Source organism: Haliotis rufescens, unplaced genomic scaffold (genome assembly GCF_023055435.1).
Source record: "Haliotis rufescens isolate VD_foot unplaced genomic scaffold, xgHalRufe1.0.p SCAF_2, whole genome shotgun sequence".
Lineage (NCBI taxonomy): Eukaryota > Metazoa > Mollusca > Gastropoda > Lepetellida > Haliotidae > Haliotis > Haliotis rufescens.
In genome coordinates, this window is record NW_025963890.1 from 34,838,738 (window position 1) to 34,853,488 (window position 14,751).

At 38.2% G+C, this 14,751-nt stretch overlaps 1 protein-coding gene across 6 annotated transcripts in view; it reads right to left on the reverse strand.

The window, feature by feature from the left end:
• Positions 1–2,135: 2,135 nt before the first annotated feature.
• LOC124111921 (disabled homolog 1-like) overlaps positions 2,136–14,751 on the reverse strand; it is a 39,862-nt gene continuing 27,246 nt past the window's right edge. For 2 of the 6 annotated variants that reach the window (XM_046471835.2, XM_046471833.2), the window contains exons 11-12: positions 11,887–11,912; positions 2,136–7,818 (exon numbers count right to left, since the gene is read on the reverse strand). In XM_046471835.2, the coding sequence (XP_046327791.2) occupies positions 11,904–11,912 (9 nt within the window). In that variant the 3' untranslated portion in view covers positions 2,136–7,818; positions 11,887–11,903. Of the gene's footprint in view, positions 7,819–11,817; positions 11,845–11,886; positions 11,913–13,778; positions 13,821–14,751 lie in introns of all 6 variants that reach the window. The other 4 variants (XM_048399846.1, XM_046471831.2, XM_046471832.2 and 1 more) reach the window with 3 other exon arrangements.

Consider the following 14,751-nt stretch of genomic DNA (forward strand, 5'->3'; position numbering starts at 1 on the left):
AGTCAAAGTTGGTATGAGATTATTAAACAGTCATACATAACTGGATATTACATTTAAAGACAATCGGTGCATGAATAAAAAATCTGTCTATTTAGCTATCACTATATTTCATCAACAACCAGACCTGTTCGTCACGGGAGGAACGAGCATTCATAGAAACAGCCATCTGCATAATGCTACCTCTGCTTCACATGGCCATATGACACAGTTGAATCAACTCAACTCGAAAGGCTGCACTGGAATCACGCACGTTGAGACCCCCAACGCTAACACCGTATTCATGTGTGCGTGATTCCCGTGCACCTTGAGTGAGTTGATTGGTTCAACTGTGTCATATGGCCCTGTGAAGTAGGGATAGCATTATGCAGATGGCTGTTTCTATGAATGCTCGTTCCACCCGTGATGAACAGGTCTGGTTGTTGATGAAACATAATGATCACTGAACAGACAGATTTTTTATTCATGCAGCTTGGTTTTAAATGTAATATCCAGTTATGTATGACTGTTTAATAATCTCATACCAACTGTTTTTACCGATAGTTTTTCAGATATTGTAGTAAACGTCGGTACATTAAGTTATATTCCAGACTATAGTACATGCACACACCCCACTTTATAAGTACAGTAATCTTGAACGCGACATTAAACCACACCTCGCCTTGTGCACTTGGATAAAGTGTGTAAAATGTATCCATGACCTGCCATACTTCGGGCCTTGTCCACATAAAGATAATGCAGTTTATATATTATTAAAATACTGTTCAAAGTGTTTTCACGACCATCTTAGCAAAAGCAAGAATTGGGGATTTGTTCTGCCCCTGAATCCTTTATTTTTTATCCCCCGCCCCAATGAAGTTAACTCAGAAACCGTTAAATATTTCTCTATGAAACTTTGCATGTCTATCAGGATCATGCTGAACTGGTGCCATTTTGCTATTTAGGAATTTTAGAAATTGTTATTTTTTACATTTCCATGGTAACAAGTTGGATTTAAGTTTTAAGATAGGGTGGGTTCACTTACGGAGTATAACAAATAAACTGTTAAACATTTCCTTGCCAAACATTGCATGTCTATATATAAAGCACATACTGAACTGGTGCAATTGGATATTAAGGAGTTTTAGAAATGTTTATTTTAGAATTTCCATTGCAGCTATTTTGACATGGGCTAAGAGAAATGTTGGGTCAGTTATCTGGTTTGGGACCATAACATGTTAAAATGGGCGGGGGATATAGATGACTTCCTCGACAATATGCTTGTTAACAGATAGGATTCCATACCATCTGGTGTACAAAATTGGGATTTTTTTTAGTCTGTATTTTCTTAAATTCGGGGATATTTTAATATGAATGTAAACATCAAAGCCTCTTGTTTATAGATCTGTAATCAGTGGAATCCAAGCGATCTCCACATAATGATCATAATCATCATGATAATAACATGACTTGGCAAAGTTTTTATTCCAATTTGGGAAATTTTACAGACATTTCCTTCAGACATGTGGGCCTAATATCAGTTTCTGAGGAGGTGAGACTAGGTCTCCATTAGGGCTGGGACGAGTTCAAATGATGTTTCAAAATGTCTGATTGGGAAATTTTTTAGCACAGCCCTGGCAAAACACATTTAAATGCATGTATTAAACAATCTAGTCATGCATACACTGAAGCTGAATTAAGTTATATCTTTATTTAACCATATGAAAAATCAGAAGGAATGGGTGCATAGTCAGAAAGAAATGCGAACATTAGATGACTTGTAGTGTAACCATAGAGTTCCAGCTAAATTTTGTCATTAGACAATATATCACGTGACTAACCATGTGTCCAGGTAGTCGTGTGGGTACCTGGGTCATACTCGTATCCACCTGACCCGGGTACCCGAGTTACCCGTCCCATCCCTAGTCTCCATGCCCCCTTTCTTGTCCTAAGTGTCAACTAAAATGAGGACTTTATTCTGGCTACTTGTATGTCATCATACCAGGTGGTATGGACTGGTCCTCACACTATCATCCTCTTGTTCGTCTGTCTCAGAATATTTACAGGCCACTGAGATACACCTGGAAAACACAAGATTCATTCACTCACTCATACAATGTTCACGGAAACATCACAACAAACTTTATTTCATGTATATATTTTATTCTGAATTCCGGCTGCAAAGTTATGAGGAAGACATGCATCTAAATCACTTCTGCATAGATCATCATATTTCATTCATCAAATACTGTTTGATACACCCATGGAAGACATTCTAGAAGAGGAAATAATATAGTTCATGAAAAGTCTATACAGGTTTTGTCAAAATACTGCACTTAATACTGAGCAAATTATACAATTATGACAAAGCAGGTAATAATTGAAAGAACCATTCTCAACACCAGTTGTAAATAATCAACTGTTCTACAAACTTTAATTAAATGTAAAAAGACTGATATCAGCTGAAAATATAAAATAGGGCTGAGTAAACTGGCAGTTCTGTGATGAATGTTTGCAGCTTGTACCCTTAAAACAAACAATCCTAGGTTACCATGGTAACCTAGGAATGTTTTACTATTGCAGTTCAAGAAATAATGCAGCGTATAACATGCTTTGTATGAAACAATATTCAAATGAAATCGTCTTTTTCCACATTAACTAAAACATGAAAGGTGCTCATACAGATTCATGGTATTGTGCAAAGGTTATTCACAATGTGTTAAAACATAGGGACAAGGTAGGATTATGCTATTGTGAGAACAGACTTCTCAAGACACAGAATCTTGTGGTCTGATTTTACGGTATGTCTGGAATATGCATAATCACAAAGTTAGCCTAAATCTAGGTCTGTCACTATGTGAGCAAAAATTGCAAATCAAAAGTTCACATTCCATTTCAACAATTCATTGGCACATAACAGATTGGCTGTAAAGCGATAATTTGTATATTTTACAATAAAATTGTCAAATTCAACAAGAATAATTTCTCTCTCTCACATAATTAAACTTAACAAAGGGAAATTTACACACCAACAAATGGCAACAATAGAGTGAACCACAGAAAGATTACAGGTCCTTCAAGGGAAGGGTAACGGCAGGTATGACTGATCTACTGAAACCTGACAAGTTCAACTCTTCATTAACGATGGACCATTCAGATGAAGACAGTCGCTAGTTGTTTGTGTGTTCATCATTCGACCTAAATGACCTTCCTGCCCAATAATTCGAGAAGTGTTTTTTCATATATCTATTCACCTGCTGGAATATATCCTCCTGTTGGGGCAATGAATCACACATTTCCACTAACCCGGACCATTAAGAAATCTGTGGGTTTTTTTGTTGCAAGGCTATCTGTAGAACGAAAATGATTATACCTCTAGGTTTATTTTTTATAATCTTTCAGGTACTCAGATGTTAAAGTTTTAAGCATGACCATTATATTGCTGGAATATTGCCACAAAAATAAAAAATCACTATAACTCCATGGTTATACTACAAGTCACTAATGTTTGCATTTTTTTCTTACTTCAACTTCAATCAACTTCAGTCTGTGTATGTCCAGATCATTTGATAGTGTACCTAAATAGGGCTACGGTCAAACTATTCCCAATGGGACATTTTGTATCGGTATCTCCTGAGACCTACAGCGGGTACCCAGGTAGGGTCGGGTAATAGAGGTGTGGGTACCCAGGTAGGGTCGGGTAATAGAGGTGTGGGTACCCAGGTAGGTTCGGGTAATAGAGGTGTGGGTACCCAGGTAGGGTCGGGTAATAGGGGTGTGGGTACCCAGGTAGTAAATCTGGACTCGTCCCAGCCCTATGGGCAACACAGAAAATATTACTGATGGGCAAACCCAGTTAACACAAGAATCTTCCATATTACGACCAAAAGGAACTTTTAAAAAATATCATGCCATGGAAAGATGGTTAAAACATGGAAAGAGAGTTTTAGTTTTCATGAAGATCCATCGTCCATCTTATTTGTCAGGCTTTAGAAATTAGACATAACATGCAAGAGGAATGTTTCACAGAACGGACAAATAGAGAATCATAAAAATATACAGCAGCAAGTGCAGAAACGTTCTGATAATGAACATGAATATTCTGCATGAAATAAACATGAATATATTTCAGTAATGCTTAGACAGGTTTAATTTAGAAATAGGTTTACTAATCAAGGCCGTAGTTAACTTTTTTTGACAGGGGGAGAAAATATTTGTACAAGTATCACTTGTCCCCCCAACTTGTATTCTTATGATTCAAATAAAACTGTTTTCTATAAAAAAAATCCCCCCGGCTGGCTACGGCACTGCTAATGGATCATTATGGCATTTTGAAGGATAAAAAAATGTGACAATTGACAATTTTACAGGGAGAACTACTCCCAAACTAACCATGTGGATAAAAAGCGTGGCATACCATCTAAGGTGGTGCATGATGTGCCCCTGGAGTGTGCAAGGACTCCACATTATGCTTAATTGGGAACCAAATCTGTGCTACTTGCATTTATCAATAAATCAATCATATCAAATTAAACTGTATAGCCTAATACATACCTATCATGTGCATGTATAATAAAATACAGGAAATCATGGCTATTTGTAGACACTGAAGTTGTGGGCCATTAAAGGCACATGCATAAATAATCCAGGACATGAACACAGTGCACACACTGGTGACACACACACCACACAACTTGATTTGTTTAAGCTATGGATTATTGCATAGAGATATACAAGAGAATATACGATTAAGTAAAAAAATATCACATTTGATCATATTGAAGCTGATAACAGTGATGGTGACACAAACATCTTTAATAATATTTCAGCATTAACATCATCCTTGTTAGCCATGACAGACAGTTGACTGGTAATGTTAACATAAGTGACGAGTCACATGTAATGTTAACATAAGTGACGAGTCACATGTAATGTTAACATAAGTGACGAGTCACATGTAATGTTAACATCAGTGATGGCAGTCACATGTAATGTTAACATAAATGATGAGTCACATGTAATGTTAACATCAGTGATGACAGTCACATGTAATGTTAACATAAGTGACGAGTCACATGTAATGTTAACATCAGTGATGACAGTCACATGTAATGTTAACATCAGTGATGACAGTCACATGTAATGTTAACATCAGTGATGACAGTCACATGTAATGTTAACATAAGTGATGAGTCACATGTAATGTTAACATCAGTGATGACAGTCACATGTAATGTTAACATCAGTGATGACAGTCACATGTAATGTTAACATCAGTGACGAGTCACATGTAATGTTAACATCAGTGACGAGTCACATGTAATGTTAACATCAGTGATGACAGTCACATGTAATGTTAACATCAGTGACGAGTCACATGTAATGTTTACATCAGTGACGAGTCACATGTAATGTTAACATCAGTGATGACAGTCACATGTAATGTTAACATCAGTGATGACAGTCACATGTAATGTTAACATCAGTGATGACAGTCACATGTAATGTTAACATCAGTGACGAGTCACATGTAATGTTAACAGTAGTGAGGACAGTCACACGCAACATTAACATCAGTGATGACAGTCACATGTTATGTTAACAGTAGTGAGGACAGTCACACGTAACGTTAACATCATTTATTACAGTCACCAACTGTGGTGTTAATGTAAGCAATAACCTCCACAGGCACTAATGTTATTGTCAGTCACAGACACCGATGTTATTGTCAGTCACAGACACCGATGTTATTGTCAGTCACAGACACCGATGTTAATGTCAGTCACAGACACCGATGTTAATGTCAGTCACGGACACCGATGTTAATGTCAGTCACAGACACCGATGTTAATGTCAGTCACAGACACCGATGTTAATGTCAGTCACAGACACCGATGTTAATGTCAGACACAGACACTGATGTTAATGTCAGTCACAGACACAGATATTAATGTCAGTCACAGACACTGATGTGAATGATACAAAAGTACAAGCCAGAAACTTAACAAGGCCTCGCAGACAACTAGCCACGTGTAAACAGCCTACTAAAGAGTGAATGTGGTGTACCATGGGGACAACAGTAATCACTCTTAATAGTTCATGAAGGCATTACCTATTCCTACAAAGATTTTCTTTCTTCAAAATTTACCGAATTTATACCCGAAAAGAAACAAACCAAGGCATTCTTCAATTTTGAAGAAACAAAGCAAGTTGTCGTGGGATCATTCCTTGCAAACATTATTGAAAATCTGTTGATAGAAATGACAACAAGACATCTGACATATCTTTGTTTGCAAGGTCATGCAATATTTGGTGATTATGTAAGTATATTGGGTGAAATCCATGTAATGTGAACAATAAAAGGGAAACAGATACCAATCCTAAAATATCCAACAGATATCCTAAGAGATGATGTAAACACAATCCTCAGTAGAATCTCTTGTATCACAGAACTTTATTATAAATGTTATTCACACTGTATTAAACAAAGTAAACTCATTCAGACTGTTTCAACCAGCATATTTCAACATCTTTCTTCTACCTGAAGTATATAAAACTACAACTATATATACCAGCTGATCAAGAAGTCAGGTCTAAGGTAAAATCTATTTCTTCTCTGACACATATCCAATGATGTGGTCCTCGTGTACTATTCCCCCTTAATGAGGCTTTTTTTTTTGCTTACAAATTCATATGTCCCTTCAACAAACATATAAACACAATTCTGTTTTCTCCTGGAGCATGATTTTGACCAGGAATAACATTATTTTGCAAGGGTTGAAAAACTTAGAATTGGTTCTCACACAAATCAAAACTGTTGCGGTGAAAGTTATTGCCGTGAATCACCCATTAGTTAAATCAGGCCTCAATCTCATTTTTGAGGTTTTCAAAGAGACAAATGCTGTGTTTATGGGTTCGGAAGGTTTGACCTCAAGTACATTGGAGCTCGGGACTCCATCAGTTTTCCAGTTTTAACATATCAGTGGTGCCAATCACAAACTGAGACAACTAGGAATATCTGACACCATTAGGGTCTAAATTGAGTATTTGGTTTAACACCCAAAATCTGAAGCCTTCAAGCTAAAACAAATGATGAATATTTGTTAATCGGTTGTTTATGAGACTTGACTTTCATGCCTAATTTACAGTGGCTCGGGGCGGAGAACGGAGACAAACATTAGCCTGTTGAGAAATACATGATAAAAATGGTTCATACACTGACCTCACATTCATATAGGCACTGGTCTAAAATTATTACATCCGTATGACACATTTAAGTACAACACATATTCTGTTTTCGTGAAGTACATATGATAACACTAGTAACAATCACAATCATGAATTTACAAGATGCAATATGACCCACAGTTCAACTTGTGTTCCTCCCCATTGAGATATTTATCTCCCCTTACAATTATCTCCCTTTTTACAGCTTGGTTGTATGATCATCAACATGTTGTCCTGTATAATCACTTTTCTCTACGGAAACATACATAAAATGTTGGTAAATCATGTAATTATAATATTACATTTTGTATAAACCTGGTGGTTTGGATGTAAATAAATTTATATCAAAATTTGAAATTTGTTTTACACTGGTCTTTTTACACACAATGAGATATTTGTGATAAATACTTTATTATTATATCTTCCTTGGTTTAACTGCACTGATACTATTGCCTGTTCCTGTGAGTATTTGTCAGTTTGTTGATTCCATTGCTCAAACAACTGCCATTTTTGTATGAACCTTTTTCTGTTCCAAGTCCATGGTAGAAGTCTTCTTTAAATCAGAGAATCGTCAGCTGGTGGTGGACTTTTGTTGACTGCAGCGTACATTGGATCCTGAAATTTCAAACAAAAATATGTAAAATATCTGCTCTGGGATCCAATATCTTTCATTTTCTAAAACGACAATTACATCGTGAAACACTGTTCCATTCAGAGTGTACTTGATTCATTCAATCCTGAATTTTATGATGATAATTATTCTGTATGGATATCATAACTACATATAAGCCTCTCTCATTAAGATTTGGTACTAATCTAAAGGCATCTAAATGAAGGTTGACAAAAAATGAAAGTCATAATCATGATAATAATAAAAACGTAAAAAAAATAAAAAGCTAAAAGTCAAACATTGATAAAAATATTAGTTAAAAATGGTATGAAGAAAAACTACCGGTAATAGACTTAAGTCTATAGGATTTGTCTGACAGCCCGTGCAGATGTAGAGTAGATAAAGCTAGAAAGATGGTATCTAAAAATGCTCGCAGCCAAAACAATAATAATGTACAATAACAACGTTGGGTGACAAGCTGTAGAGTGGTTGATGTGGAGACACATCTTCTCAACTCGGTACATCGTCTCCGCACATAGGTAACATGGGCAACATTAGTAACAACATAAATACTTTGTTGTAAATCATGAAATTAATGTGACCATGAAAATAATGAAAGAGTACCCCCTCCTCACATAAATAAAGCGACACATTATTATCTGGCCGTTATGTATAAATGTTTATCAAGCAGTTATGACAGTCTGTGTGTACTCTTGGCCAGGCTGTTAAAACACTGTGAAACTACGTAATGATAATGTCGTAATGCCTAATGAAAACACAACACTGCCTATTTATATTTAGAAACTGTACTTGTGTATCAACACTCATTTCAAAGTCTCATTTATCATTTTTTGCTGCTGATTTCATGGAAATTTGATCACATTTTGAGAGAAAAGAGAGAAAAGAAAACTCTAGTATTCACCAGAACAGCTAATTAGCTCTCAGTAAATCATGGTATTCAAAGTCTAAATTCTTGGTGGTGTTGTCTCCTGCTTAATGAAACAGAGTTCTTAACTTTCGAAGTATGGGCTTCTCACATTAATGGTTCGAGGTGGCACACTCATCAATATGACACAATACTTCCATGATTTACATGTGAGTAACCAACACATAGTAGCCAGGATCTGTGGTGTTAAGGTCATGCAGCAGGCAGGCTGTTCAAGGCAAGTTACATCAGCCCAAACACTCCAACTCAGACCTAGGGCTGCAAATTCAACTCAAAGGCCATGATCATACATTCAGCTCCTTCCCCCTACCCTAGAGTCAAACTCCTGGAGCTCAGTTCCTTCCCCCTACCCTAGAGTCAAACCCCTGGAGCTCAGCTCCTTCACCCTCCCCTAGAGTCAAACCCCTGGAGCTCAGCTCCTTCACCCTCCCCTAGAGTCAAACCCCTGGAGCTCAGCTCCTTCACCCTACCCTAGAGTCAAACCCCTGGAGCTCAGCTCCTTCACCCTACCCTAGAGTCAAACCCCTGGAGCTCAGCTCATTCCCCCTACCCTAGAGTCAAACCCCTGGAGCTCAGCTCCTTCCCCCTACCCTAGAGTCAAACCCCTGGAGCTCAGCTCCTTCCCCCTACCCTAGAGTCAAACCCCTGGAGCTCAGCTCCTTCCCCCTACCCTAGAGTCAAACCCCTTGAGCTCAGCTCCTTCCCCCTACCCTAGAGTCAAACCCCAGGAGCTCAGCTCATTCCCCCTACCCTAGAGTCAAACCCCTGGAGCTCAGCTCCTTCCCCCTACCCTAGAGTCAAACCCCTGGAGCTCAGCTCATTCCCCCTACCCTAGAATCAAACCCCTGGAGCTCAGCTCCTTCCCCCTACCCTAGAGTCAAACCCCAGGAGCTCAGCTCCTTCACTCTACCCTAGAATCAAATCCCTGGAGCTCAGCTCCTTCACTCTACCCTAGAGTCAAATCCCTGGAGCTCAGCTCCTTCCCCCTACCCTAGAGTCAAACCCCTGGAGCTCAGCTCCTTCACTCTACCCTAGAGTCAAACCCCTGGAGCTCAGCTCCTTCACCCTACCCTAGAGTCAAACCCCTGGAGCTCAGCTCCTTCACTCTACCCTAGAGTCAAACCCCTGGAGCTCAGATATACACTCACCTCAAATGCTGAGATATGCGCTCACTTCAAATGTTAAGGTTTCCGTTCACTCCAAATGCTTATACATTTTCATACACTCACTTCAAATGCTAAGACATACGCTCACTTACATTGCTAAGACATACGCTCACTTACAATGCTAAGACATACACTCACTTCACATGCCAAGACATACGCTCACTTCAAATGCTAAGACATACGCTCACTTACAATGCTAAGACATACACTCACTCACAATGCTAAAACATACACTCACTTGAAATGCTAAGACATACGCTCACTTACAATGCTAAGACATACGCTCACTTCAAACGCCAAGACATACGCTCACTTACAATGCTAAGACACACTCACTTCAAATGCCAAGACATACGCTCACTTGAAATGCTAAGACATACGCTCACTTGAAATGCTAAGACATACGCTCACTTACAATGCTAAGACATACGCTCACTTACAATGCTAATACATACGCTCACTTCAAATGCGAAGACATACGCTGACAATAAATGCAAAGACATACTCTGACAATAAATGCTAAGACATACACTCACGTCAAATGCTTAGACATACGCTAGCAATAAATGCTAAGACATACACTCACGTCAAATGCTAAGACACACGCTCACTTCAAATGCAAGTTGCATATCATAATCTCAAACACTACTGAAGTACACACAGTACTACATTGATTTATCTGCCCTTCAATTTAAACATTTCTGAAAAAAACGCTGAAAATGATGTAAACGAAAGAAGCTAGCATTGCTGCTGCCTGCTGTGACCTGCTGTGTTAGCAAGATGTGTATTAGTACCATCTACAAGCTATGCTGGGCTTCAAGCTGTGTGTTAGATAGCTACACATTGTACTCGCACCATACTACGAGCAAGAAGGCTGCTTGTCAAAGCCTCACAGGCCTGTGTCAACAGGCCAAAACACTAAGGGTGAGTGAACGTTGCTTACTGCTGCAGTAGTGAGTGCGTGAGTCAGTATGGTTTTTAGCAATATTCCAGCAATATCACGGCGGGGGACACCAGAAATAGGCTTCACACATTGATTCCATGTCGGGAACCGAACCCGGGTCTTCGGCGTGTCGAGCGAACGCTTCAACCACTAGGCTACCCGACGTCCCTTAATGCTGCAGTAAGCCACATTGCAGCTTGCGTACAGTCGCCTGTAAATAACCAAGTCCGGACCAGGCAAACCAGTGACTGAAAACATGAGCAACGATCCATTCCATATCCCGGCGCCTGACACACTCAGGAACCCGTACAGGGAGCCAAACATTATGATGGTACATGTATTTTACCTACAAACAGCAATATGAAAAAGGTTGTTTGACTATACTCCGAATGTGTTTGTGTTAACTTTAACTTAATGCACAGAAAGGCAGACACAGGAGACTACAGATAAGTTTGATAACAATACTGAGCTAGGCTACTAAGCAAGTCAGGCATTGATAAAGCTAGCAACAGGCTAGGCATACAGCTATTTCATATACGGGCTCAAAGCATTGAATCACATATGATAAAGTTTATCGTAAAATAATTTGTATAGTATTACATATTAATTCAAAAGTTATAAATGGGCAGGTCTTTTTTCAGATAATTTGTAAGCCACAAAGAGTTACTTCCCTTCTTCTTTGTGACACATCTGGTGAAGTGTGTGTCTGACAACACATTCAGCTAGGTTCTTGCACAGACGGAAACAATTCACACACACGACACACGTCAATCATTTTGATTTCATTTACTTAAAAGTGCCGAATGCTTTGAGCCAAGATACCTTGGGAACTAGACATGGTCTTTGCACACTTTTCTACCATACGACATACAGTCATACAGTACGTCATGTGGAAAGACCAGATCTGGGACCATTTGATACAGGAAAAAAGCAAAGTAAAGACCATTACCGGAGGAAATCGTTGCATGCTATGTAACTGTAAAAATAATACATGATGTCAAACACATGCAGAACTTACCACACAATACCACAGATTTATTTGTGCTGTAATATACAGAGAAAAATGTTAAGGTTTGTGTCGAAGAACTGTTACATCCTTCCAAACTCTGTATCTAAGAACTCTATGCTCATCAAATTGAATGTATGTTAATGCACATGGTTGTGTGTTGTTAGACATATTGTAGTGAATATGGAGCCAAAATCCTCTAGAAATGTGCTGAAACAACCATAGTTTGGAAGTGAATATGGTATACAGATCCGTGGATCCATAAACTGAAATTCAGGTCTATTGAGGCAACATCTTAACAGTACATATTGTCACAGGCCCACCAAATAAGACAATCATGTATTTTCAGATTTCACCATATATACCTGGAAGATCTTTTTCTAATGCCTACTAATGTTTAACATGAAGTTGAGACAGTATTTATTTTTGAACAAAATATCCACCAAATAAAGACATGAAATATTTTATGGATAGCAATGTCTTTATTTTTTGTTACAATGTTTCAGGGGTACTTCAGGTGAATGATGAAGGGGACAGAAGTAGCCATGAAACATCGTCACAAACAATATAGAACTTGTTATCCACAAATTATTTCACGTCTTCATGTTCTTGTAACTAAATGCCCATCAAAGATGTGCTCCATCCACTCGTAAATGGTAGAGATGAAACTTGGTATGTGACTAGTGCAGCAAGGATTTCAATGAGTAGTGCAGGGTGCAATATAACCAAAATCAACATTGAACTATGAGGACTTCACACGTTACATGTAGCTATACTACTGTTTACACACATTTGAAAAGATAAACACAGAAACATATTTTGCATCACTGCAGAATGATGTGCTGAAAGAAATCGCAAAAACTTCAAGGCTTAAGACAGGACATGTTGCTAACAGTGGCAACCTATGTCAGCTTTGTCCTGATACTGTGATGCACCAAGGGCCTTTGGTTTCCTAGCCTAAAAAGAAGGGACACAAGAAAATCGGGGAGTCCTCGGTTATCAATCTTTCGTTGAAAGTTCTTATTTAGGCTTTGAATGTTCTTAAAATGTATTGTATTCTTCCCTAGAGGATGAGACGGTTATTTTTTAAATGAAAGTTGATGTTCAATATTTATACTAACTGAAATCTAAAATATTTATGCAATATATTTTTAGTAATGGTAGAATTATACCAATTACCCATAAAGAGGCAATATGTTGTTGCCATGGGAACATTGCTGAGAAACATATGCTTCCTCAGCCTTGGTGTGTCACAGTTTGTTAGGCCATCCATATTTTTATGTGTTTCTTATCCCCAACCTCAGCCAGCAGGAGAGCAGGCAGGTGACAAAAAAATAAATATAAATTTTAAAAAACAACAACTGTTTTTCACTAATTGTGTCACTTATTTTATGAAATCTTAAAATTTAGAACACTTTGTAATAGTATCTAAATTAATATATGATGTAGACAAATCGGTTTTCTTCAGAAACAAATTCGTAATCAATATAGCTGAAGAAAGCTGTTTTTTTATGAGTGTGCAATGGTAAGAATACTTTTTTCATCACATTGGGGCACAAATTTCCACAGTGTGGGGGAAAATTGAGATAAGAAAACTATTTTTATAATTTCACATTGGAATAAAAATTTGGGGCGGGCGGGCAGGACATGGGAAACACAGAAGAAAATATGGACAGCCTTTTGTCAAGAAAAGATGATTCTCATACATATGGCCATATGTATGTGTAGGCAGATTTCAATGGTTCGAAATGGCTGTTTTGCGGTAGGAGTGGCCATATTGCAAGGTGGACATTTTTTAGACCATTGGAATCCGCCGACAAACACAGACACACAAATAACTCATGTCACCTTGAAGTCAGTCAACAAACAACCAATAAACAAACACAGACATCAACACATCTCACCTCTCCATTCATAGCAAAAGGGTCACCTGAAGATGATTCACCCTGAATTACAAAAACATTCCCACCTTTCAACTGAATCGTAACTTCAAGGGAACTTCCTAATGATGATACTGTTACTATAGTTACATCTCACAGTCACTATGGTGTACGGATAATCATTGCCTTAACTTCTTCTTCTATCTATCTATCTATCTATCTAGTTTCAAGAAGTTAACATCCATGAAATTGGTTCCTATTTGAACCATGAAATGTTCACAATTTCCACCCCCATGTATCAAATGTTTATCATTTTCACAGGTACGTACTCTGGACAAAAAGTCTCCTAAACTTCATTATATCCATGGAATTGTGTAGTGATTAATGTGTGATTGTCACCAATCACCACTCACCAAACACATTACACAGAAGACAGGAAGCACTCTGCCCTTAATAAGTTTTACAGACTATTGTTTCCCATGTTCTCAAAATGTATTACAGCTAAGTAACCAGTTACAATTCACTAGTCATTCCTAATATTCCATATATACTTATTAAAGGTGTACGAAGGTCCACACTTCAAAACTTTAATATCAGACAAAATCTGAATGCCAGCTCCGCAAGTTTTCAACAGATTAGTTGAGTTATGAAAATATAAATTCTGATCATTTCGTTCACACTCACACTCACACAGTCACACACTCACTCACACATGCATGCATGCATTCACACTAACACTCATGCACGCACACTCACTCACACATGCAAACACATCATGCGTGTGCGTGTGCACACACACACACACTCACTCACACATGCATGCATTCACACTAATACGCGCACACGCGCACGCACACACGCACACGCACACGCACACACACACACACACACACACATAAAACAATACAAAGCAACACTACCATACCACTCAACAGAATACATTTGAAAGAAAGGAATGTTAATAGGTACACAAAAGCCTGAAAAAGTGTTTCTTTCC